The 27285-nt window shown below is 44.1% G+C and overlaps 1 protein-coding gene across 2 annotated transcripts in view; it reads left to right on the top strand.

Moving 5' to 3' along the window:
• The window catches only part of LOC115456630 (protein-arginine deiminase type-1-like), a 59444-nt gene extending 39365 nt beyond the window's left edge, over window positions 1–20079 (top strand). The window contains exons 9-16 of one of the 2 annotated variants that reach the window (XM_030185841.1): window positions 7131–7245; window positions 7664–7771; window positions 9425–9579; window positions 10531–10675; window positions 13298–13391; window positions 15643–15719; window positions 17534–17659; window positions 18565–20079. In XM_030185841.1, the coding sequence (XP_030041701.1) occupies window positions 7131–7245; window positions 7664–7771; window positions 9425–9579; window positions 10531–10675; window positions 13298–13391; window positions 15643–15719; window positions 17534–17659; window positions 18565–18798 (1054 nt within the window). In that variant the 3' untranslated portion in view covers window positions 18799–20079. The remainder of the gene's footprint in view (window positions 1–7130; window positions 7246–7663; window positions 7772–9424; window positions 9580–10530; window positions 10676–13297; window positions 13392–15642; window positions 15720–17533; window positions 17660–18564) is intronic. The other variant, XM_030185839.1, reaches the window with a different exon arrangement.
• Window positions 20080–27285: the final 7206 nt, after the last annotated feature.

Here is a 27285-nt window from a genome sequence, read left to right as displayed (position 1 = left end):
TGCAATTTTAAAAATACCAAAAAAAATAAAATATTATGAATGGATAGACTGGAATAAAGTATAAGAGTTAAAATTTAATGCCAAGAAGTGCAGAGTGATGCACTTGGGGTGCAGAAACCCAAAAGAGAGCTACCAGATAGGAGGAGAGAGATTAGTAAGCCCAACTCAGGAGAGAGACCTTGGGATGTTGGTGGCCAAGGATCTGAAGGTGAAGAAACAATGTGACAAGGCGACGGCCGTGGCCAGAAAGATGCTAGGCTGCATAGAGAGGGGTATAACCAGCAGAAGAAAGGAGGTGTTGATGCCCCTCTACAAGTCGTTGGTGAGGTCCCACTTGGAGTATTGTGTTCAGTTTTGGAGGCCGTACCTTGCTAAAGATGGAAAAAGACTGGAAGTGGTGCAAAGAAAAGCTTCAAAAATGGTATGAGATTTGCATTGCAAACCGTATGAGGACAGACTTGCCAATCTGAACATGTATACCTTGGAGGAAAGGAGAAACAGGGGTGACATGATACAGATGTTCAAATATTTGAAAGGTATTAATCCGCAAATCAACCTTTTCCGGAGGCAGGAAGGTGGTAGAACTAGAGGACATGAATTGAGGTTGAAGGGGGGCAGGCTCAGGAGTAATGTCAAGAAGTATGTTTTCAGAGAGGGTGGTAGATACGTGGAATGCCCTCACCCAACGCATAATTAAACTCTGGAATTCGTTGCCGGAGAACATGGTGAAGGCGGTAAGCTTAGCAGAGTTTAAAAAGGGGTTAGACTGTTTCCTAAAGGACAAGTCCATAAACAACTACTAAATGGACTTGGGAAAAATCCACAATTCCAGGAATAACATGTATAGAATGTTTGTACGTTTGGGAAGCTTGCCAGGTGCCCTTGGCCTGGATTGGTCGCTGTCGTGGACAGGATGCTGGGCTCAATGGATCCTTGGTCTTTTCCCAGTGTGGCATTACTTATGTACTTATGTACGGGAGGTGGTGGAGATGAAAATGGTAATGGAATTCAAACGTGCGTGGGATAAACACAAAGGAATCCTGTTTAGAAGGAATGGGTCTTCAGAATCTTAGTGGAGATTGGGTGGTGATGCCGGTATTTGGAGAGTAAAACCTGTGCAGGGCGGACTTCTACGGTCTGTGCCCTGATCGTGACTGAATAGATATGGATGGGCTGGAGTGTAAATTTTAAGGGGCTTCGACATTAGCTTCAGAACTTTTAGTACAGGAACAGTGCTGGGCAGACTTTTATGATCTGTGCCCTGAGAAAGGCAGGGACAAATCAAACTCGGGTATACATATAAAGTATTACATACCATGTAAAATGAGTTTATCTTGATGGGCAGACTGGATGGACCATACAGGTCTTTCTGCCGTCCTTTACTATGTTACTATGATACTATGTAAAAGTCCATTAGCCATTATTAAGATGGACTTAGGGGAAAATCCACTGCTTATTTCTAGGATAAGGAGCATAAAATCTGTTTTACTTTTTTGGGATCTTGCCAGGTACTTTTAACCTACATTGGTCACTATCGGAAACAGGATACTGGCTTGATGGACTCTTATGTTCTTTTTTTTTTAATGAGGTCCAAAAGAATACTGTGACAAAAGACTCTCACTTTCTCTTCTCCTGCAGCCAACCTGGCCTTTATGTCTACTCCCCTCTACCCAACCTCCCATCTGTCCCTGACAAAAGGTTTTCTTCTCTGTCCTTCCTTCTCTGCTCATCTCTCTATCTCTCGCTCTCCTTCTCTAAAGAACATTCCCCCCCCCCTTTCGCTCTCTCTGTCTTGTGTCTCTCTATCGTCCCTCGCTCGGTGTCCTCCATCTCCCTCTTTCTTTCACAATACTTCCTCTCCCCAGCATCCCTCCTCGTTGTATCTTCCCATCCATCATTCTCCTTTTCCTCTCCAGTCCTCTGCCAAGCATCCTTCTCTCTTTGTTTCCAAGTCAGGGTGACTTACGATCTAAGAGTAAAGGAAGAGAGCAATGAAAAGAATAAGTACAAGATAATTAGCTTAAAGGGAAGGGGGTAGAACTACAAAAGTGATAGAACAACAGGTGGGGAAAAACAAAATGCCAGTAACAAAATGACTAACTTAGCTAAAGGCATCCTGAAATAATCAGTTTTGAATTTAGCTAAGGAAGTCTGCAAGCAAAGTGAAGTAGGGAGAGCATTCCAAAACTGGGGGCCTTAATTCAGAGAAAATGCAGTGCCTAATGTGTTTGTGGATGGTATCACAACAACTGGGGATCACAAGTTGATTCTGGTGGCAGATCCAAGAGTTCTGGTGGGGCTGTTCCTCTCCCTCTCCTCCTCGCTCTGCCCACCACCTGCTCCCTCTCTCTCTCTCCATGTCCCAAGGGCTGACTTTAAATTGAAGGTACTCAAGCAATACATGTAGAGGAAGATCCCACAAAAAGTCATTGCAGGGGGTATGAGAGAGAATGATTTGTTTGCTTGGGAGGCAGAGCAGATGTGACCAGCTGGAGGAGAGAGTCCAGTCTTACGCCAGAAAACCCATTCAATCCCCATCCAAACCATTAAAATCTTTAGGCTGCACAGTGGAGAGGAGGATGAGTGCTATGTGTGTGCCTGGGGAGGGGGAGCAGATTTGGCAAGCTTGGAGGACAGATTCCAGTCTTACCCCGGCAAAAATGATAATTAGCCATCCCCATTCAAGCCCGGTTGGGAACTTTAAAATCACGCCTGAAAAAGCATAACCAAAGAGTGACATCGTTTGGAGCCCCTTCAGACACCCAACAGAGGACCAGTAAGGAACTGTTTGTTTTAAGTTTATGGGAAAGAGGAAAAATAAGATTTGATGAAACATCTTGTTACTCCTAATGTGAGTGGTCCTATGGATTAACTTGCTTTTTCAACTCAGCCTCAGGGTGACATGTCAGGCTATATGTTATCATCATTCACCCACTCAGGAGCTTTGTTACACACCAGGGGCCTCCCCCCCCCCCCCCCCCCCCCCCCCCCCCCGGAGCCTGCCTCCTGCTATCTCCTTCGGGATCTCACAATACGATATTTCTTTGGTTCTATCATTATTGTCTTCTGGCCTTGTTTTATCTTCTGCATCTAGCTGCTCTCTGATTCCTAAGGAGATTCCTCTCCCCATTTAGAAAGAGCGGAACCACTGGCATATCCCTTCTAGACGTTTGGAATGTGGTATCTAGGACAGAAGAGATGTTGCATGGGACCATAACTCAATTGTGCAATTTTTTTTAAAGAGACTTTATAAATTGGAAGATCACAACAGCAAGTTTCTTTCAATGGACACTAGACTTAAAGTTCTGGAAACTCAGGTGCAGGTTATTCAAGCCACTCAGACTTCAGGAATTAAGGGCATTCTAAACTGGACACAATGGAAATTCTGCTGAAAATAACAAATTTATATTTTCTTATTATTCCTATGACTAGGTTGCTTTTAGCAGAAATTTTGTTGTCCAGATACTCTTCGAAGGTGTTAAATATCACTAACCCTGGAGTCAAAGAAGTGAGGTTGGCTGCTTTTGATACACTTACCTCATTTGATAGTTTGGACCTGACAGGTTTTCTTTAAACCTCTTTGGATATTTTTCTCCAAAAGGCCAACCCTCCTGGTTATGCTTTTTAGCCAATAACAATAAAATGAGAGTATTTCCCTTTACAAATAAATATTCTTTATTTTGTGGACAGCGTCTCTTGGTATTTCCTGATGAGGCTAGATTGGTCCAGATGTCTAGAAAAGCTTTTCTTTTTCTAAATGGTTTCTTGCTTTGGGAGACTTTTTTTTTTTGCAAATAAAACCAAAAGCTTAAAATACAATAGACAAGGTTAAAAAACAAACATAATGACAATAAAGAGAATGAAAATAAAAAACGACATGAACTAAAAGGAGACAGGAAAGGATCATAATAGTACTTTAGACAGATCAGCCAGTTACCAAGTGGATAGCAGAGACCCCTAGTGGCTCTACTAAAATACTAGACTTTGTCTTGTAAATATTCACACAGCTTCTGGAACAAGAGGAGGAAGTGATGGGAGAAGACTCCCATTTGAAGGGAAACTGTGGCTGGTATAAAACCCCAACCCTGTTTGAATTTCTTTTTCTTTGGCTCTAACTTCCCTACCACACAGAAAGGGAAACAAGGTCTTTGCCTAGACCAGCCTCTAACCTAGGAGGGGAAAGAAGTGGAGAACAGTGAAAGGTTTGCTAAGGCCGCTGCATTAACCTTTAAGTGTAAGCTGGAATGGCCAATGAGTCCACCAGCACTCCAAAGACTGAGGATAAAAGAGTTAAGCACAGGAGGAACTGGAGAAGTAAGTGAAGATCCTGGTCCCTGGGATCCACAGATATAAAAAAACATACAGAGGAGATCCAAGATGGCCGTCGTGTAGGAAGCCGTGATCTTAGCTCCCTAAACAAAGTGGAAACTTTTCTTATAAGCTTTATTCCTGGTAAATTTCTTACCCTTTATTTAGCGGAATGCCGAAGAGGAAGGGGAAATCAAGGGGACCTCTTCTTCCCAAGGTGGAAACTCCCTCTCTTCGGCAAACAACTATCCCGGCGTTCCTGGCTTCGACTCCGACGGGCATTTCCGCTGCCGGTGCAAGGGAGAGCACCGGCCTGGAGAGTGATTTTTCACTCAGCCCTGCCAGCCCATTGACTCCTCCGTTCCCGCAGCCAACCGGAGTACTAGTTCCGGAGAGAGAAAGGTTAAACTCTCCGAAAGAGAGGCATACTCCGGAGGAGTTAGCCGAGGCGCGGGAGAGAATGGAGGAAGCCCAGTGACTTCAGGCAACAGTGGCTGCTCTGGACCAAGATCTTTCCTCGGTACACGCTGAGACCTTGTTAACTATGGCGGTAACGCAGCCCCTGGTAAGACCTGCTGAAATCTCGCTGGAGACTATTTGGAATGCCCTGTAAAACCTTCACAAGGTCTGTTTATTGTTTATTTCTGTGTCCTTGAACAATACTACACAAATAAAAAGCATGAAAACTGAACTAGAAATTATTTCAACTAAACAATTGAAAGCTGATGGTGAATTGAAAAATTTACGTGACGTTCAAACTCAAGTAGTTGGAGAAAAATTAATGATTATGAGAAAAATTGAAAATTTAGAAAATGCAATGAGAAATCTAAATTTGAGAATTTTGAATTTTCCTCTCAGGCCCTCATGATCAAAAGCAAACACTGGCGCTAGAGGCTGTTAACGCCATACTGGGCTGCACTGGGCGGGGCTACAGACCATGTAAGGGAATCGCTCCCTTACATGGTCTGTAGCCCCAGGATGCAGTGGGCGGTGCTGGGCGCCGCCATTTTGGGCGTCGACTGACTGGAAGAGGAGGGAGGCAGGCAGGCTGCGTCCCTCCTCCAACACAAGGTAGGGGGGCAGGGACAGGGCCAGGGGGGTGTCACGACACCACGGACCACCAGGGAATTTAAGGACAACGCTGGGGGGAGGATTTCGATGGAGCAATGATTTCTGGGGGTTTCGGGGGCTGGAGACCCACCGATCCTCCAGCCCCCCCCCCCCCCCCCCCGTAGCTGGGTGGGAGGGTGGGAGAGGGTTTGGCCGCCGCCGGCCACGACGTTTTCTGGGGGTTTGGGGGGGGGGCCTCATTCGGGCCTCGGGGCAGGCTGTTTGACAGGTTTGGGCTTTTGACAGCCCAGACCTGTCAAACAAGTGCGGGAGGATTGTGCTGAGTGCATACTCGGCACAATTCTCCCGCACTTTAAACATGATGATCAAAGATAATAGCACTGTTTAGATTTGCATGCATTATCTTTGATCATCGATGCAGAAAAGCCCTGCACTGTCCCGGCGCTATTTTTAGGGTGCTGTTTGGAACAGTGCAGGGCTTTTGATCATCTGGGCCTCAATGATCTGATATCTCCTAAAGAGATGTTTTTCAGATTCTTGAGGGAAGAGCTTAAATATTCTGAGCAGATGTTTCCCCCTATTCAAAAAATCTACTATTTGCCAGCAAAGCAAGAAATTCTTCAAGAACAAAGAACTCAAGCCCAATTAAAAGATCAAGCAGAAGGTTTGGACTTAATTACTTTTTTAGAATAATCCACTGAAGAGGAAAAAAAAGAGATCTACATTAATTGTGAAGTTTGTTTTCCTCCAAGATAAGGAAGCATTGATGAAACTTTATTTTCAAAAAACTAAAGTTGATTTCTTAGAAAGGAGGTTTCTTATTTTTCCAGATGTCTCTAAATGGACACAATTAAGTAGAAAGAAGTTTCTGGATTTAAGACAAGATGTGATTTCATTGCAAGCTAGATTTCAACTGCGTTTTCCATGCAAATGTTTGGTATTATATAAGGATAAGAAATATGTCTTTTATGAAGTTGACCAACTATGTGAATTTATAAAGGCCAGGAAGGAAACTGGACACTCCTTATAATAATAGGCCTAAGTTATAAGAGTTAGCCTAATTGTGTTGTACTTTTAACTTTGGCTATGACTTTCATTCCCATTCACTATGTCTTTTGGTCAATAACTTCCTCATTGTTGGGCCCTTGATTTTCTTGTTCAGAAACCTCTTTTTATTCCTATTCCTATTGCCAACTATTGTCCCTGAGAACAAGTAGCTCTTCATACTGTTGCTAGTACTGATTCTTCAGTAGATCCCTGTCTGAAGAACAAACATCCCTAGTCTTGGATCTTTTCAATTTTGATGTTTTAGTGGTGACTGAAACTTGGCTCTCAGAGGGAGAGTCTCCTTTACCTTTCTTAGGGGAGGGGTTGGTGGAGTGTCAGGAGCCCCTCTATCAGCCTCTTGGTGTGACTGGCCATTCAGGCCAGGAAAGGACAAGGAGTAAGTGTTATCAAGGCATTACCATTACCTCTCATGTCCCCAGGCCCTGTGCGCACTCAAATATGGTAATTTGGAAAATCAGAACAGGACCTGAACTGTAAAACGATAACATAGGGAATTAAATTGGTCCCACAGTCTGAGGGCGAAGCTGAGATTGGTGCTTGCCCCATATAGCTGTCTTTTACATTGAAACACAAAAAAATGCCTAGTTTTATCTCTACAAGAAATCTGAAATGCACTCAGTACCTAACAATGACCTTCTATGCATGCTTGTCATTCTTCATACTTTCTATCTCTTCTGTCATAGTGTTCCCAATAACAGCACCTTTCTGGCCGAGGTGACAGATCTGGTGGAGAGGAAAGCACGGTGTAAACTGACAGTCTGTGGGATAATGGATAACCGTGGAGACCGCTGGATCCAGGTATTATCAGTATGAGAATAGCCAGTCACTTAACATAGTAACATAATAAGTGACGGCAGATAAAGACCTGAACGGTCCACCAGTCTGCCCAACAGTCACATTCATTATCAATTCAATATTAAAATCAGCAGTGAACGTGAGATTATATAGTTGATCATGGTCTTTCTTTGGTGTTTCCCGGCTCTGTCCTTATGTTCCAACCACTAGAGTTGCCGTCAAGGCCCAGTCCAGCCTATCCAAATCTGTCATGTCATTTGTGGAGGGTGAAGTGAAAGGATTTCAGCCCTGATTCTTATCTCATTCTAATCCTACACTTCAACAGGAGAAGAACTAGGAATAAGACCAGCAAATGAAGAAATGTAAACTGTAGAAACAGAAATCAGTAGAGTTCAATATATATTATATTTTTCCCCTGCAGGATGAGATGGAGTTTGGCTACACTCAGGCACCTCAGAAAAGCTTCCCTGTGGTTTTTGATTCCCCCAGAGATGGAAAACTGAAGGACTTTCCTTTTAAAAAGATCCTGGTATTGTATTTTGTACCGTATGCTGCTGTCAGCAAATGTGCATTTCATTTCCTCATTTACCATTTTTCTGTCTCCATTTGGTCTGTTTTGAAGAAGGTTCTGCATAGAGGGGAAGCAAAACATGCCTGTACCTGAGTTCCCTAATCTAATGTGGACATTTCTATTCTGCTTAACTGACCAAATGGCTCACGGTGGATTACAGATTTAAATGAAAATGGGCAAAACCCATTTGATTACAAAACATTACAAATATAACCAGAACCTGCTAGTGTTTAATTGCCTATCAAATATTGCCAGAATAAGTATGTTTTAACAGCTCTCCTAACTAGATTATAAATGGTAACTTCTCCAATTTTACCTGGTAATGTTTTCCATATATCTGGACCTCTACCCACTAAAGATCTCAATCTAGTAAATTTCTGAGGGGATTTTTAGTCTAACTCTTGAGAAGAATGTAATGATCTAGGTGCTGAGTAAAAACAAATCAAATGTTTAAGGTACTCAGGAGCTAGTCCATGTGCCGAGGCGTATTTTCAAAGCACTTAGACTTACAAAGTTACAAAGGAAGCTATAGAACTTTGTAAGTCTAAATGCTTTGAAAATGAGCCCCATATAGTACCTTAAAAATCAGATTCTTGCTTTTACCAGCAACCAATACAATTGAATCATCAGCAGGGAAGCATAATCAGTAGCTCTGCCCCCATGGTATTGGGCTGTAAGGACTGGTTCTGATGCTGCACATAGAGTTCATGCTTCAGACTTTTCTGCCACCAGCTTTATACAAGAGCTGTGATTTATCACAAATGCTGTAAGGCCGGGATCGCTCTTTGTTCATGAGGTGCAGCAGGTAGCTTCCTGAACACTGGGTTCCGCAGATGGGTGAGAGGAAATAGGTACTGTGCTCCCTCCTGAGAACTGGCTGCGTTGTTTATGCGTGAATATCGGATCTGTGTGTGGTTGTTGTATGTTAGTCTAGCTGCATAGTTGATTGATTTGTAGGGCCCGGAGGGATGATAGAATGACACCTTCATTATACCAACTTCATTGGCTTCCGATTGAAGCAAGAGTCAAATTTAAAGTACTTGCTCTGACACATAAGGCTTTTCATTCACTTATTCCTAGCTATCTATCAAATTTGACAAAATGTCCCTACTCTCCTATGCGGACACTTAGATCATTAACAGATAATAGGTTAGTCATTCCTCCGCTTGCTAAGGCTCGTTGGGAATCTACACGGGGATCAGCTTTTTTTTCTTTCTGTCTCCCTCTCTTTGGAGTGGGCTTCCAAATGAGATTAGATTAGAGAAGTCCTACATTCACTTTCGAAAACGTCTGAAAACTTTTCTCTTCACAAACTGTATTGAACAGAACTTATGATAGTAGAGAAGCTGTAGACGTTCAGGCTTAACTATATTAAATTTGTAGATTTTACTAGGTATGTCCTTCTTTGTCATTTTGGGTTGCTGTGCTTTTTCTATCAATGATTGGAGTTCTTGTTTGTATGTATGGGTTGTATTTTTTAAAAATGTAAACCGTTCTGTTTTGCACCAGCAATAAGAAACAGTATATAAAATGAATAAATGATAAAAGTTTCACACTGTTTCTGCCCGCAGGGTTCTCCTTGTAGTAATTGTCTTTACTCTTTTCTTGCAGGGCCCAGATTTTGGGTATGTTACGAGAGAGCCAGTACCCATGTATGATGTCAGCAGCCTGGACTCCTTTGGGAACCTGGAAGTCAGCCCCCCAGTGACAGTGAATGGGAAGGTGTATCCCTTGGGGAGGATCCTAATTGGCAGCAGCATGCCAAGGTGTGTGTGTGTGTGGGGGGGGGGGGGGCTGGTGTTTGGGTGGTGGGGCTAGTTCTGGGCAAGACTTCTACAGTCTGTGTCCTGAAAATGGCAGATACAAATCAAGGTAAGGTATACACAAGAAGTAGCACATATGAGTTTATCTTGTTGGGCAGACTAGATGGACCGTGCAGGTCTTTTTCTGCCGTCATCTACTATGTTACTATGTAAGGCAGTGTACAGTAAGAATAAATCAAACATGAGCAATAAGCAATTACAGCAGTAAAAATATTCAAATAACAATGCAAAGTATGGAATATTATATTACTTACAATGTCAACACAATACGTAATAGAACATTTTAGAAGACAGTGTAGGGTATACGCAAAGATAGAATTTATAGATATTTAAGAGGAGTTAGAAAATAAGGGGACTAATTTAAAAAAAAAAAGGTGCACATATGTGAATGTATGTTTGTATATATGTATATATATATATATCGAGAGAGAGAGAGAGAGAGAGAGAGAGAGAGAGAGAGAATTGTCATGTGATCTGCAGAGTGATTGATGGAGATACTTCAGCCCTTTTTACACGGACAGGTCTGATTCTGCCTGCAGGGCAGTTATTTATTTTAGTAACTTCACCAGATCAGAAATATCTTGCATAATTCAGGAACAGTTTTCATACTGCCTATATAGCTGCAAAGTCCATACTACTTTCAAATTAAAAATAGCCTGAATGTAACCCATTTCAATTGAGGTCTTCTCAGAAAATTGGTATTAAAATGTTATAAATAAATAGATAGCCCCAAAGGCCTTTTCTTGAAGTCATATTCAGTGTTTCTCTGAGCTGAAAAGTCTCTTCTTGTTCTTCCAGATGAGCTTTTAGCAATTCAGGCTCAGTGGGGACAGGACAATTTAATGACTAACAAATGCCCATTGCTTTCCCCTTTCTTTGGTGTTTGAACGACAGGTCTGGTGGGAGGAAGATGACGAAGGTCGCGAGAGACTTTCTCTTTGCTCAGAAAGTACAAGCCCCTGTGGAGCTCTTCTCTGATTGGTTGCAAGTGGGTCATGTGGATGAATTTATGACCTTTGTCCCATCCTCTGACAGAAAGGTATCTAATGCACTAAACATTCTATAATGTTGACAAGCAACGGAGTTACCAGGTTATCAGTCACTTGCTCATTCAGTCCTGGTTTTGCTGTTAGACCAAGACTGATGCAACCTGCCCCTGATGACCTGAACCCTTCTAAGATCCTTCTTATTTATTTATTTATTCAATTTTCTTAATTGCCTTTATGGAGAGATTTGCCTATAGCAGATATATTTTTGACATAGAAAACAAACACTGAAGTAACAGTATAGTGATAGCAAAATGAGGGAATAGTGTAATAAAGCAGTTAAAACAGTGAGGTAAACTTGGAAATATGCAAAATAAATTTGAGTAATAGCAATGGAGGAGTAGCCTAGTGGTTAGTGCAGCGGACTCTGATTCTGGGGAACTGGGTTCGATTCCCACTGCAGCTCCTTATGACTCTGGGCAAGTCACTTAACCCTCAGAAAGGCGGTATATCAAGTCCCATTTCCCTTTCCCTTATGACATCACAATATCAGAAGTGAGCCAAGTATCGGGCAGTCAAGCCATTGTGACATCACTGATGAGGTTGGCTCTTATTAGTGGAATGAGTGGAGGAGTAGCCTAGTGGTCAATGCAGTGAACTTTGATCCTGGGGAACTGAGTTCGATTCCCACTGCAGCTCCTTGTGACTCTGGGCAAGTCACTTAACCCTCCGTTGCCCCTGGTACAAAATAAGTACCTGAATATATGTAAACCGCTTTGAATATAGTTGCAAAAACCTCAGAAAGGCGGTATATCAAGTCCCATTTCCCAATATGATACAATATCAGTAATGTAACCCTAAAACAGCACATTAGAACTTTCATTTAAAAGAAATATGATACAATCGTAGCACAATACAATGAAACATCTTAATAGGCAGGAAAGGGAACATATGGAGAAGATGGGTAAGACAAAGGTACTGGGATAATGAAGGTGTTTGGCAATGTTGGAAGGGAATTATATGTGCAGTTGAATGTGGAACTGGTTTAATTTTAGGGTGATGAGCTTGTCCAGATGGGGAGTGAATGAATAGCCAGTTGCCAAAGCCATTAAAGGTTTGGGAGAAGAGCCAGACTTTCACTTGCTTTGTAAAGTAGAGGTGGTCCTGTGTGAGGCAAAATCCCTCTGTCAGTGAATTACAGAGTGTGGGAGCTGCTCCCTTAAAGCTCAATGTTGGGTATAACTTTATATTTCTTTATTTATTAGGATTTATTCACCGCCTTTTTGAAGGAATTCACTCAAGACGGTGTAGAGCAAGAATAAATCAAACATAAGCAATAGACAATTACAACAGTAAAAATATTCAAAGTATGGCATAGTATACTACTTACAATGTCAACAGAATACAATAAAACATTGTAATAGACAGCATAGGGTATAAGCAAAGATGAAACATAATTATTTCATTGGCTCCCTATCCATTTCCACATACAGTTCAAACTCGTCTTATTGACCTACAAGTGCATTCACTCTGCAGCTCCTCAGTACCTGTCCACTCTTATCGCTCCCTACATTCCTCCCTGGGAACTCCGTTCACTGGGTAAATCTCTTTTATCTGCACCCTTCTCCTCCACTGCTAACTCCAGACTCTGTTCCTTTTATCTTGCTGCACCATTCACCTGGAAAAGACTTCTGAGTTGGTACGTCAAGCTCCATCTCTGGCCGTCCTCAAATCTAGACTAAAAGCCTACCTTTCTGTGGCTGCTTTTAACTCCTAACTCCTACTCACTTGTTCAGTACCCATGTTTGCAAGTAATTCCCTTATTCCTTATTTGTCCTGCTTGTCTGTCTTGATTAGATTGTAAGCTCTGTTGAGTAGGGACTGTCTCTTCATGTACAGTGCTGTGTACATGTAGTAGCACTATAGAAATGTTAAGTAGTAGATAGATAGATAAGATGAGTAACAGGACTAAGAAAAGAAGGAGACTCATGTAAAGAAAGTTGAACGCCAAGTCAGAAAAGTTGATTATGATTCCCTTTGGTGAAAGTACAGTTAGGAATTGCTATTTGGAAGGACCATAGAGGCCTGAAAGGGATGTAGAGAGATATATCAATTATTTAAATAGATTGACAGGGGAATGCTTATGACTTCTTTATTGAAGGTTAAGGAACAGTCTGTTGCTTCTTGTTCCCTAATTAGCCATTGAGAATAATTAGAGATACTACTACTAATAATAATAATTTCTGTAGCGGTGGTGGGAGGCAGGGCTGGTGGTTGGGAGGCGGGGATAGTGCTGGGCAGACTTATACGGTCTGTGCCCTGAAAAAGACAGGTACAAATCAAGGTAAGGTATACACAAAAAATGGCACATGTGAGTTTATCTTGTTGGGCAGACTGAGTGGACCGTCAAGGTCTTTTTCTGCTGTCATCTACTATGTTACTAGACATACACAGCACAGTACACATTATATGCAGGTACTTTCTCTGTCCCTAGAGGGCTCACAATCTAAGTTTTTGTACCTTGGGCAAGTGACTTGCTCAAGGTGACAAGGAGCTGCAGTGGGAATTGAACCCAGGTTGCCAGGATCAAAGCCCACTTCCTCCTCCACTCACAGATGTCGCTGTTAACAAGAAAGACCTTATGCTGATTTGATTTTTTTCTCACTATTGTTTAGGGTTTCCGGCTACTCTTAGCCAGCCCTAACGCCTGCTACCAGCTGTTTGAGGAGATTAAGCAACAGGGCTACGGAGACGCTGCTATGTTTCAGGGTAAGTTGGGACTGGGCTGTATGGAAGAAGGATGAAAGGAAATGAATTTGAATATCACCAAGAAAGAACTTCACTGATCATGTGTTCAGAATTCCAACTATTGTGAAGACCTTCACTTAGGTGGGAACGGAAAAGCCTCAGTTCTCTTACAGGAAGTTCCATCACTGGCTGAAAAACCTTGAACCTTCCAGTTTAATTATATTATAAATTACTTCAAGCTGTAATCATTCCAATTCACGTTTCTTTATATGTAAAAAATCTCTTCTGTTAGTACTTAGCTTTTGAGCAGATCGAATGTCAGTCGTGTCTTGATGCGGTTTGCGATAGCCAGTTAAGTGCTGAATAAGGTACTTAACCAACTATTCAACCAGTTAAATAGTTTAACTACTGTGACACTTCTGTGGCCATGACAGGTTTGACTGTCATTTGCCAAATTCGAACTCTCATTCAACAATTCACTTCGCTTAAGCCATACTCTGAGGGTCGATATTCAAAGCATTTAACCTGGCAAGAGAGTCTCTTGGCTGGTTACATTGCGTCTCTGGGGCTATCCACTGAGATCAGTGCCTCTGATTATCAGAACTAACCATTAAAACCATAGCTGGCGATTCTGTGGGTATTTCAGGGTACAAATGGCAATTATGTGGTTAATTGTCTCTATTCAGCACTTAAACACCGCAACCTCGGAGTCATCTTCGACTTCACCCTCTCCTTCTCTGCGCATATCCAGCAGATAGCCAAGACCTGTCGCTTCTTCCTCTACAACATTAGCAAAATTCGCCCTTTCCTCTCTGAGCACACCACCCGAACTCTCATCCACTCTCTCATTACCTCTCGCCTTGACTACTGCAACCTACTCCTCACTGGCCTCCCACTTTACCACCTATCCCCTCTTCAGTCCGTTCAGAACTCGGCTGCACGTCTTATCTTCCGCCTGGACCGATATACTCATATCACCCCTCTCCTCAAATCACTTCACTGGCTTCCGATCAGGTACTGCATACAGTTCAAGCTTCTCCTACTAACCTACAAATGCACTCGATCTGCAGCCCCCCCTTACCTCTCTACCCTCATCTCCCCTTACGTTCCTACCCGTAACCTCCGCTCCCAAGACAAATCCCTCCTTTCAGTACCCTTCTCCACCACTGCCAACTCCAGGCTCCGCCCTTTCTGCCTTGCCTCACCCCATGCTTGGAACAAACTCCCTGAGCCCATACGCCAGGCCCCCTCCCTGCCCATCTTCAAATCCTTGCTCAAAGCCCACCTCTTCAATGTCGCCTTCGGCACCTAACCACTACACCTCTATTCAGGAAAACTTGACTGCCCCAACTTTTGACATTTCGTCCTTTAGATTGTAAGCTCCTTTGAGCAGGGTCTGTCCTTCTTTGTTAAACTGTACAGTGCTGCGTAACCCTAGTAGCGCTCTAGAAATGTTAAGTAGTAGTTAGTTAACTGTTCAAATCAAACCACATCAGTCCTATCTTTATCTGGTTTTGCTTAGGTGTTTAAGGGCAGTGGCGTACCAAGGGGGGGGGGGGGGCGGTGGGGGCGGTCCGCCCCGGGTGCACGCCGCTGGGGGGGGGGGGGTGCCGCGCGCCTGTCAGCTCTTCGTTTTCATGCTCCCTCTGCCCCGGAACAGGTTACTTCCTGTTCCGGGGTAGAGGGAGCATGGCAACAAAGAGCCGACAGGCACGCGGCACCCCCCCCAGCGGCGTGCACTCGGGGGGGGGTTATTTCGCCGGGGGGAGTCACGCTGTTCCATGGGGGGGCCCCGGGTTCAGCGCCCCTAGGAATGCCACTGCTTAAGGGGGTCTTTTCCAAAGGAGCAGTAGCATTTTTAGCATGCAGTAAATGCTAGAGACACCCATAGGAATATATGGGCCTCTCTAGCATTTAGCGCACATATTTTTTGCCTGCCTTTGGAAAAGTCCCCCTGCGTGCTGAATATTGCACTTAATTGCATAAGGCAATGCAGGTGTCCAGAATATCTGAGCGTACCAGCAGCAACCAAAAAACCACTGAGCACTTTCACATGATTATTTACTCCTGAGGTTTTACCCTGAGGCAGCCCACAGGAGAAACTCAGTCATGGCTAAGCTGCATTCCTATTGGCTGTTTATAATCTAACTTGTCTTCCTATTGGCTGTGCTTATACATATATGTTGATTTTGTAACCCAAAAGTCATAGTTACCCCATCAATTCTGTTTTTATCTGTAAATATACAGATTTTACATTTTTTTTTAATTACAGGACTAAGTGTTCCACAACCAACCATAAATAATATTCTGAAAGACAAATTCCTAAAGAAAGAAAATGATTATTTCCAGGTATGAAAATCGTACTAGTTGCTTTGAAAAACTGCTTATTTTCCTTAGATAGCTGACATATGAAGGACAACTTTAGGAAAAGACAGAATTTACTATTAAACAGGGTGACACCTTTCTGTAACAGTCAATGCTGGGGAGGGAGAAGACGGGACTTGAGATTTAGCTCATTTCTTTTCAAAAGTAGCTCGGGTACACTGGGTATTTCTCTGTCCCTGAAGGACTCACAATCTAAGTTTGTACCTGAGGTAATGGAGGGTTAAGTAAGTGACTTACCAAGACCACAAGGAGCCGCAGTGGGATTTGAACCTTTGAACCCTGGGTTCTTATCTTGTTTCTTTAAGATTAGAATACTCCTGCAGTAATACTCCTAGGAACTAAAAGTCTGGTGTGCTGGGGAAGCAGCCTCCCTTGTTTCAGGTTCCTGCCCTGGTCTGTGTCTGTGTGTCTCAGTGGGTGTTTCTGTGTCTTGTGGGGGGTTTATTTATCTCTGGGCTGGATCAGCATGGGCTCATGGCATCTCTTGTGTTGCTCTCACTGTCCTTTCCTTTCTTGCATCCTGCCTTGTGTCTTGCTCTGCTTCATACCTTGCTCTGCCTTCCAGTCTGTTGCTGCTCCTGTGCCAGAATCCTGTTCCAGATTTTGTCAGATTTCTTGTTTTGCCTTTGTTGGTTCCTGCAAGCTTTGCTTTCTTGTTTCACTGAAATTCTGTTTTGGACATGTCTTTGGTTACATTAACATGTTAGGGCGAGTGAGGTATTTAATTACATTTGTAGACTCTTTCTTAGTGGCTGCCCAGGACCCAGCTGCAGTCTCTGGCAAAAACAGGTTGTAATGCACTTTGGCTTCCCTGTTAGAGGAAACAACGTGGCAAATAACAACAAAAATGGAAACAAGGAGAGACTCGAATGTACCCATCTTGTCACCAGTAGGACGTAGAAGGTCAGAGGATAAATAAGGGGAGGAGTAGCCTAATGGTTAGTGCAGTGAGCTCAGATCCTGGGAACTGCAGCTCCTTCTTACCCTGAGCAAATCTCTTAACCCTCGATTGCCCCAGGTACAAAAAAAAAATCCACCTTAAATTGTCAACCCACTAGGCACAGAGAAAGTACCAACATATAGGGGTCACCCAAAAAATCAGCACCAAAAAAACAAGGGGCTATATTGTGTAAACCCAATTAAAGTCAGGCACAGTTGATAGGACAGTTCTTACGCCCAAGAATCGCACCTAGCTTTAGGCCTAACCATTTGCAGCAACTGAAATGTGGGACAAATCTTTGCACTTAGACATGAATCCCCGTTATTCTATAACTACCCATGTAAATTTTAGGAATGCCCCCAGGCCACCCATGACCCTCCCATTTCCACACCCCAAGCAAAATTTAGGCACAGATCCCATGCCTAAATTTATATGTATATATTTTAATCACATCTAATAAGTGGAATAATTACTTGTTAAAAACCAATTATCAGCACTAATTTGCTCCACTCAAATTGTGTGCACAATTTTTAGCGACTTTTATAGATGTGGGGGTTAATGTGTACAGTACTGCAGCCATCTAGTAGCACTATAGAAATGATACATAGTAGCAGTAATAATGGTCATCCACTATATACAGATACCGAATTACAGCTTTCACAGAGTAGACAGGTGTGGTAGCCGTGTTAGTCCACTTTTAAAGGTAATCAATAGAAATCAAACAAAATAAAACATGGAAAAAAAAATAAGATGATACCTTTTTTATTGCACATATTTCACAGAGAGATTCCAGTTGATGTTTTCATGTCTTGAGTCCTAAAGTTTTCTGTTTCCTTAGAATTGTATTGACTGGAATAGGGATATTCTGAAAAAACAGTTGGGACTTACAGAGCAGGACATTGTGGACATCCCAATACTCTTCAAAATGGAGAACGGCTTCGCTGACGCTTACTTTCCGAATATGGTAAGGAGACTCCCTGCATTGCAGAGATCCCAATTTATTCACAAATCTGTTTATACATCATTCCAAGCTAGGGGAACCACTGAAAATCTATAAAAATGAGCTGAATTTTATGAACTGCAGCTCAAAACTATATAAACCATCACCATATCAAAAAAGCACTAAGCTACAAGAAGCAAACGACGCAGCCTAAAGATTTTTATTTTGTTGGCAGAAGTTTTCATTTTGGCCAAGTACAATGTGGTCACTACAGCAGTCTATTGATTATTGGTGGATTGTTCATGTCCTTCATGGGGTGGGTGACCTTTGCTTACATCGCACCTTTTCCATGGGTTCGAACGGCCTCGCTGTGGATATTAGGTTGTATGAAAGTCATTTAAAACATTTTTGTTTCTGGGCATTTCAGATGTTAGGTCCAGATTGACAAGTCATATGTAGGATTTTACTTTTGCACAGGGATGTGGTACATGAAAACTGGAAATGACTCTCCGCTTGCAATCATTCCAGTGCTTTAGTGGAGAGTCTTCAGGCTCTTTCTGCCGAAGGGCACTGGACTTCAGACACCACGGGGGGGGGGGGGGGGGGGGGGGGGGGGAGGATAAAAAATCAGCACAATAGGAGGTCTAGGGGTAACATGCATATCTTTATTTGACCATATCAAGAAAGTGAAAGGTTTTTCAGAATCAATATAGCAGCTGGATCTCAGCACTAGAGTGAGACACCTATGCAGCTTCCCCAGCAGAGGGCACAGGACCCTCCTCCCAATGAATAAAAATGTTCTTGCTTAATGTTTGGGCTATGTTTATTATATATATATTTCTTCTTTACAAGGAATGCTTTCTACAATTTCAGTCCCTTGTGGTGGTTCTTAATTATTAACCTTTTCAATTGGTTTTCTCTCCAACTAGGTGAATCTGGTGGTCCTGGGAAAGGATTTGGGAGTTGCTAAGCCTTTTGGACCTATTATCAATGGCAAATGCTGCCTGGAGAAGGCAATGATATCCCTTCTGGAACCCCTGGGGCTCAGATGCACTTTTATCGATGACTATTACTCTTACCATTTAAATCTTGGAGAAGTACACTGTGGGACCAATGTCAGACGGAAGCCTTTCCCCATCAAATGGTGGAACACCATACCCTAGTGACACCTACAGCCATCACTGTCATGTTTAAAATACATGACTGTATTTGAATATTTGCAGTTTTTATTTTTACAGACATAAACTTACCTTATTATTTCTTTTCCTTGAATTGTTATGTGAAACAGCTCAACTAGTGTCCCCACCCCACCTCAGCCAGCTGAGACCTCAAACATTGGACATCTCAAGGCCTTTGGCAGTCTCAGTACTAAGCATCTATTTTATTGTTTTTGGTCAAATATATTTACAGAATTTTAAAATGCAATGCCTTATTTCTCTTCTTCGACAAACCTGAATTCTGGGTAGAAACTCAACTCCAATTTCCACTTTCCACCAGGTGCATTAAGGCATGCTAGTTTTTCTAGATTAGGAAAAATGCTTTGTGATTTAAAAAAACAAACAAACCAAAACTTATAGCACATAACTGTGCAACTTAGCCTTTTACATACCTAATGAATCTACTGTAACTAGCTGTATTTTTGACAGGGGCTACATATACATTTTTTTCACTGTGATTTTGTCATACACTGCTTGAATGTCTTGTTCCAGAAGGGGCTCCATGTGTTTTAAGATTTACACTGGAATCCTAAGCAAATGACAAGTGATTTATGAATTTACTGCAACATTAATTCCTAAGAGCTACAGCTATAAATTTTTTTACATGACTCAGCACATAACACCTTTTACTGATTTTTGGAGAAAAGCCCAGAGTGTATTACCACTTCCAATGGCAAGTCTCCTGCTGTGTTGCAATTTTCAACACATTATTATTGGATGAAAAACAGACAAGGAATTAAAGAGTACATGAGTTCAGAGTATTCTTAAACCAGCACTGCCACCTGCTGGAGAAACATGCTGCATGCACAGAGATTCAACTACATGTCAAAACTTCCCCCTGCCCCCAACCAGTCAGAGCACACCCTACAGATTACTGGTGCAGACTTGCAAGGCTAAAATCCAACTTGAATCTTGAGCAAACAGGCAAGAAGCAGCCTGGAATCAATGCAATAGATGATCATGTTTTATGTTCTGCTACTACATGTGATGTACATGTGAAAAAATTAGCTCAGTCTAATAACAAAAGCTGAGATGCTAAAGCACCTTAACTCCAGGAACTAGGGATTTTCTGAGAACTGGAAAGATTTAAATACTTACTTTTCTTGTCTAAGGCTCAAAGAAAACTACAGACCAGGACTTCTAGGTTCTGCCCTGCCTCAGTGATGCTTAAAATCGGAGGGCCTCATATACTAATGAGGTAACATGTTTTAACCTAGATTGCATATTTTAAAGAAATAAAGCGTGTTAAATAATGCAAACCCTGTTATTCTCAACAGAGCCCATTACAAAACAGTAACATAGTAGATGACGGCAGAAAAAGACCTGCACGGTCCATCCAGTCTGCCCAAGAAGATAAATTCATATGTGGTACTTTTTTATTTGTACTGTTCTCTTCAGGGCACAGACCGTATAAGTCTGGCCAGCCCTATCCCCGCCTCCCAACCACCAGCTCTGGCACAGACCCTATAAGTCTGCCCAGCACTATCCCCGCCTCCCAACTACTAGTCCCGCCTCCCACCACCAGCTCTGGCACAGACCATATAAGTCTGCTCAGCACTATCCCCACCGCCCAACCACCAGCCCCGGTACAGACCGTATAAGTCTGCCCAGCACTATCCCCGCCTCCCAACCAACAACCCCGCCTCCCAACCACCAGCTCTGGCACAGACCCTATAAGTCTGCCCAGCACTATCCCCGCCTCCCAACTACTAGTCCCGCCTCCCACCACCAGCTCTGGCACAGACCATATAAGTCTGCTCAGCACTATCTCCACTGCCCAACCACCAGCCCCGGTACAGACCGTATAAGTCTGCCCAGCACTATCCCCGCCTCCCAACCAACAACCCCGCCTCCCAACCACCAGCTCTGGCACAGACCCTATAAGTCTGCCCAGCACTATCCCCGCCTCCCAACTACTAGTCCCACCTCCAGCTCTGTCACAGACCATATAAGTCTGCCCAGCACTAGTCCCGCCTCCCAACCACCAGCCCCAGCAGACTGTATAAGTCTGCCCAGCCTAGGCCCGCCTCCCAACCACCAGCTCTGCCACCCATTCTAGGCTAAGCTCCTGAGGATCCCTTCCTTCTGCACAGGATTCCTTTATGTTTATCCCACACATGTTTGAATTCCGTTACTGTTTTCATCTCCACCACCTCCCGCGGGAGGGCATTCCAAGCATCCACCACCCTCTCCGTGAAAAAATACTTCCTGACATTGTAAGTAACAAAGCAGACCATGCTGAAATGCTTTAACATTGGTGAGAAAAAATAGATTATCTATAAAATGGCTGCAACGTTCTTTACCACCTCTTTATGCTTTCCAACAAATGCAATGTTGGAACAGGTAAGGGGATTGATATCCATTTGTCCACTCACTGTAGCCAATTGCTTTTCATAAAAGGGTCAGAAATGTATCGACTTTGGCATTCAAGAAGAAAACAAGTGTGCCAATCATCATAATGCTTTACCTTGTCTGATGTGGAACCTTGCATCACCACCTTCCCACTTGCGTCACTTTGCACTTGCTCACATTAAATGTCATCTGCCCTTTGGATGCCCAGTCTCATAAGGTGCTCTTGTCATTTTTCACAATCCTCTTGTGATTTAACAACTTTGCATAACTTTGTGTTGTCAGCAAATTTAATTACCTCACTAGTTACTCCCATTGCTAGAGCATTATAAATATATTAAAAAGCAGCAGCCCCAGTGCAGAACCCCACTGTCTACTCTTCTCCATTGAGAATACACTAGAGTTAATGGTCAGTATTCTCAATGGAGAAGAGTAGACAGGAAGGAAAAAAGCACAAGACATACAACCAAACAAGACTGTGACATCACGGCAGCCGCTTGCAGCCCCAGAAGCATCAGGCACCCCACTAGGCTGTTGGATTTGAACCCAGTCTTGTCTTATTTCTGAGCAAACCACCTAATATGAAAAAAGGTGCCACAACCCCTTCAACATTGCTCCGAGATGCCCGGGAACATCTTGTGTAACTGAGCAGGTGTTAAGTACTGTGTAAATAAGATCTTTCAGCCGTTTGTTTGTTTTTTAATTACAACTTTTATAGATGATTTGTTAACCTTTTCACTTATAGTCCTCCATTGCTTTTCCAATAATAGTTCCACAGATCTTCCTCTCACTAAGTTATAAATTTAAACGTCTGGAACGTGTTACCCTGTATTATATAATTCTGATATCGGCCCCTTAGAGGATCTGAGCTCTTTAGCTCAGTTCCAGATACATTCCGGGGTGTAAACAGCTCTTTATACACTAGACATTTATCTCCTACTGTCATATCAGTTTATACTGGAAGTAATCAGAGATCGTCCACATAGCTTTGAGTTGGACGTGCTAAAATTTCTCGATGCCCTCTCTGTAATTTCTGGAATACATGTTATGCTACAGGTAATTACAAGAGAAGAAACTTCAAAATTGGTCCCCCTACTATTGCGCTAGGGCAAAGCACTATTTGCTTAAAAAATAAATACAAATCTCTTCCAGATCATTGGACTTTTACACGCTGGATGGACCATCTACATCCCCTTCTAGGAGAGGCAGTTTGGGACTGCTCCAGAGACACACCAGCTTGAACAATTTTGATAACACACTAATTTTAGATGCCCTGATGTCTAAAAAAAAAAAAAAAGGGGGGGGGAGAGGTTAGCACATCCTAACACAGGATTTACCACAGCTGTAAAAGGAGAAATTAGATCTTACCTGCTAATTTGGTTTCCTTGAGTCTTACCATACCATTCCTGACAAGTAGGTAATATGCACTCCTACCAGCAGAGGGAGACTGAGTAGTGACACCTGTATAATGGGCTGTGCAACCCTGAGCTGCTCAGTATTTCACATAGCCAAGCACCATAGAAGAACCACAAAAACCCAGAAACAGAAAACATAACATAACTAAACTCCCTTCAAGAACCCCAGGAAGGAAAAGAGCACAAGACATACAACCAAACAAGACTGTGACATCACAGCAGCCGCTTGCAGCCCCAGAAGCATCAGGCACCCCACCAAGGTGACACACTCCTGCTGGGCGGGGTTCAGGAATGGTCTGGAGAGATGACATCAGGAGTGCCACGCGCCGGGAATATAGTTCCCCAAGAGAAGTCTCCTTACTCTGCCGAGGGCCCTTCCCAACACTCCCTGCCACAGGGACACCCGATTCCAGGTCAGCGCCTGTCACCGTCTCCGCTGCTTTGTGCAAAGAAGGAGAAGTAGCAATATTGTTTTTATTATTAGCCTCTAAAAGAGAAAGAAAGAGACTAAAGGGCTCGCTTCCTACCTGCTGGGAGACTGAGAAAATACTGAGGCTAAGGTCACATGGCCAGGGCTCCTATTGGCTCTCTAGAGTCAGAGTTTTTCTCAGTCTCCACCTGCTGGTAGGCTAGCACAACCCATCAGTCCAATCCTGGTCCGGTCCGGAGGGACGCTAAGGAAAATCTAATTTCTCTTTCCTTATTGTGTGCTCAAACCATTCCCAACACATGGGAAGTACCAAAGCAGTACACACAGAGGGTGAGAAATTCCCCGGACCAACACAGAAGCCCCCAAAGAAGCGTCCTACTGGTACTGAACATTCAACCCATAATGCCTGACAAAAGAATGAAGAGAGGATGAAGTTGCCGTCAGCAAATGTCCTGCAGAGGAACAAGAGAATGCTCCACCCAAGAGGAGGCCTGAGCCCATGTAGAATGTGCCCGCAACATGGTAGACGCATCCTTACCCTGCAATAGATAATTGGACGCCACAGCCTCCTTAATCCAGTGAGCGAGGGAAGCCTTTGACACCGCCTCCCTTTTCTGTGGATCGCCAAACAAAAAGATGGTCCGACTTACGAAACGCCGCTGTCCACTGAACATAACACTTCAACGCCATACGGACATCAAGCCTGTATAAGGAAGAAGGAGACTCCTCCCGTGAAAAGGATGGCAAAGAAATAGACTGATTAACATGAAAAGGAGAAATTACCTTGGGCAAAAAGGACAGAACTGGCTGCAAAGACACCACCTCTTTACAGAAAACCAGAAAAGGCTCCCGCCACGATAGAGCCTGCAACTCCGAAATATGCCGCACTGATGTGATGGCTATTAAACCACCACCTTAAGAGAAAGATCCTTGAGGGACGCTTGCTGAAGAGGTTAGAAAGGGGCCTTAACTAAAGTCGACAGCATCAAATTCAAATCCCAAGGAAGAATGACCGGCCAAATCAGTGGTCTCAACCCCCCCTGGAAAAAAACAGAAAACATCCGGATGAGAAGTCAAAGACTTTCCCTGAAGCGGACCCCAAAAACAAGCCAGAGCTGCCAGTTGCACCTGAAGGGAAGATGAAGACAACAACAACAACCATTTCTCCAATCCACACTGAAGGAATTCCAAAAGGTTTCCAAGCGAAGCCCATAGTGGAAGCGCCTCATGTTCTTCACACTGCTCTTCAAAAATATGCCAAACTTGTACATAGGCCAAGAGGTGGAACTCTTCCTAGAACTCGAGGGTCCGAATCACCCCAGAGGAATAACCCTTCTTCAACCACCTCGCCTGCTCAACAGCCAAGCCATAAGCGAGAACCAAGCCACATCAGGCATGAGAACAAGACCTGCTGCTGCAGACCGCCCTCTAAGGGAAAATGAATCGATCACACACCTGCAACAACCAGATTGGCATACCAAAGCCAGACAGCCACCACCAGAACTCCTCGACTGCCATAACCATGAATGCGCTGCAGAACTCGATGAGTGGCCAAGGAGGGAACACAAATAGCAGACCCTGAGATGGCCAGGTTTGAGCCAACGCACCCAGACCCTCTGACAACGGTTCTGTTCGGCGACTGATGAACCTTGGGGCCTTTGCATTCTTGGCTGTGGCCATGAGATCCATGATCGGATGACCCCGCCTGTCGACAATGAGTTGAAATGCAAAGGAAGCCAAACTCCACTGCCCCAGATCCAGATGACAGTGACTGAAATAATCCACCACCAGACTGGCAAAGCCCACCACATGCGCCACCAACAGCAACCGTAGATTTTGCTCCGCCCAGGCCATGATCAGGGCTACTTCTCCCGCCAACAGAGGGCTGTTGGTATCTTCCTGGCGACTGACATAAGCTACCGCGGTCACATTGTCTGAGACCACGTGAACATCCCAGAGATGAATCAACCATTGAAAGGCCAACAGGGTGAAATGTATCGCCCAAGTCTCTAGATGGTTGATCGACCAGCGGGACTCCTCTTCTGGCCAGCATCCCTGGGCCACTTGCCCATGACAATAGGCTCCCCACACGTCTACCGACCAATTCCAGAGTCATAGAAATCACCTTTCCACAACTGGCAGATTCAGGTTCTTCACATACCAAGTCAGAGAGAGCATCTGAGAGAAAAGCTTTGCCCAAGTTAACGACATCCGAAGACGCCTGTAAGGAGGATGCTGACGGGTGCATCCGCTGAAAGCAGGCCTGCGCCATGTAGCCCCCACAAATGGCTGCCTAACGCCAAGGCCTCAAAGAAGTGCTTCAGTAGAACCTCCATTCTATGATCCTGAGGGCTCTTAAGGGCTGCCCCACCTTCTACAGGAATAGCTGTCTTCTTGGTGACTGTCGTCACCACAGCATCCACCTTAGGGACCCAGAAAGACTCCAGGGTTGACATAGGGAGCTGAAAAAGGCGAGCCATTGCCCGACCAATGCGAAAGGGTGAATCCGGCGTCTGCCACTCACTCTCCATCAACTCCTGCCACCTAGAAATCTGAACTGAGGGATTCTCCCCATAGGCACCTGAACAGGCTCCCCCAGGCTCTCTGTGTCTCAGGGATCTCCTTGATTAGCATTTTCAGAGGCTGGGAGCTCTAACCTGAGGGAAAGTCTCTCCTCCAGGTCTTCCCCAGCCGCAATGTTGGCCTTCTTGGCCCCAAGGGCCCCCCAAGAACTCTTCCTGGACCCTGGTCGCCAGGGGATCTCACACAGCCTACCCAGGGAGCCCCCTCTTCAGGCAATAAGAATGATGAAGTAATAGAACAAATGGGGGAAAATGAGAGGGAACTGCAGAGGCATCATGCCTGGTAAGAAGCAGCGGTCCCTCTCCGCAGCACTCGGACCCAAAATGGCGGACATTCCCGCCAAAACGGTGTCAGGTGTGCCACACGCTGGCAATGGAGTTTCTGCAAGAGAAGCCTCCTTACTCTGCTGAGGGCCCTTCCCAGCACTCCCTGCCACCGGAACACCCGATTCTGGGTCAGCGCCCATCCCCGTCTCTGGTGCTTTGCACACTCGGCAAAGACCACTGTGCACAGAGAGCACCTGCCGAGTGGAACAGGCTGCGCACCTACGTGCCATCTCCGCCTGGGAGGCCATACCAAACTGTACGAGAGGTGTCCAGCCATAAGCTTCCCACCGTAAAAGATGCTCCCCCGCCTGACAGCATGCTGCAACCAGCCCTGAGTGGCTTGCTTTTTTTTTTTTTTTTTAAAGACCGATGGTACTCTGTTCAAACTACGGGCCCAACCCAAGAAACTTCTCCCAGGTAAATGGGGGAGAAGGCCGAGGCACATCACTCACCAAAGGAGAGCAGAATGGGAAGAAAAGGGGGGGGAGGGACAGAGAGCCCGGAGTATACACCCCCAAAAGCTCAGAGGCCCAAGAGAGACTTTTTTTTTTCTGCTGCCTGTGTATTCTGTTTCTTGCTTCTCTCTCTTTTTTTTTTTTTTTTAAACCAGCAGCAAACTCTGCTCCAGGAGACCCCTGAACAATCCCTTAAATACTATCCCAACTTGTCTTACTAAATGGGGCCAAAAATGGCACACCCAAGAAAAGAAGAGCAGGGCTGCACAGACTCACCTACCTCTGCTGGGAGACTAAGAAATACTGGGCAGGTCAAGGTTGCACGTGTCACTACTCAATAGTTCTCAGTCTCCCTCTGCTGGTAGGAGGACGTATTACCCACTCGTTGGGAATGGTCTGGCGCAGACGATAAAGAATAAGCCTTTATCTTTTTCTATTTTTGCCAGTCTTGCACTAATTTTTCCATTAGCAGACAGGACCCGCAAAAAATATTAACATGGGTGCACTTACTGCCTATTTAGGAGGTGGTAAATGGTCCCATGTTAACCCTGCATTAACCAGTTAGCGAGCGGTAATGTGAACGCTCTAGCTGGTTAGTGCTTTCATGCCCACTCTTCACCCATGGAACGCTCCCTGAAAAAAATATTTAAAAAATAGTTCATGCAATAGCAGAGTGGGAAATTACTGCAGGATACTGTAGCGCATCCTACGCTAAGCATTTTCCCGCGTGCTAAGACTGTATTTGGACACCTTGCGTGCACACATTCCAGACAGGGCAGGCTTCCTTCATAATATCTCAGATAATGCACACAAGCATGACAACCAGTACACTCAACACTTTCCAGTTCTGAAAGACAGGCTGCAGTAGAGGGTTA

Source organism: Microcaecilia unicolor, chromosome 13 (assembly GCF_901765095.1).
Source record: "Microcaecilia unicolor chromosome 13, aMicUni1.1, whole genome shotgun sequence".
In the NCBI taxonomy this organism is placed as follows: domain Eukaryota; kingdom Metazoa; phylum Chordata; class Amphibia; order Gymnophiona; family Siphonopidae; genus Microcaecilia; species Microcaecilia unicolor.
The sequence above is the reverse complement of the archived record's forward strand: the minus strand, read 5'-3'. Positions and strand labels throughout refer to the sequence as shown.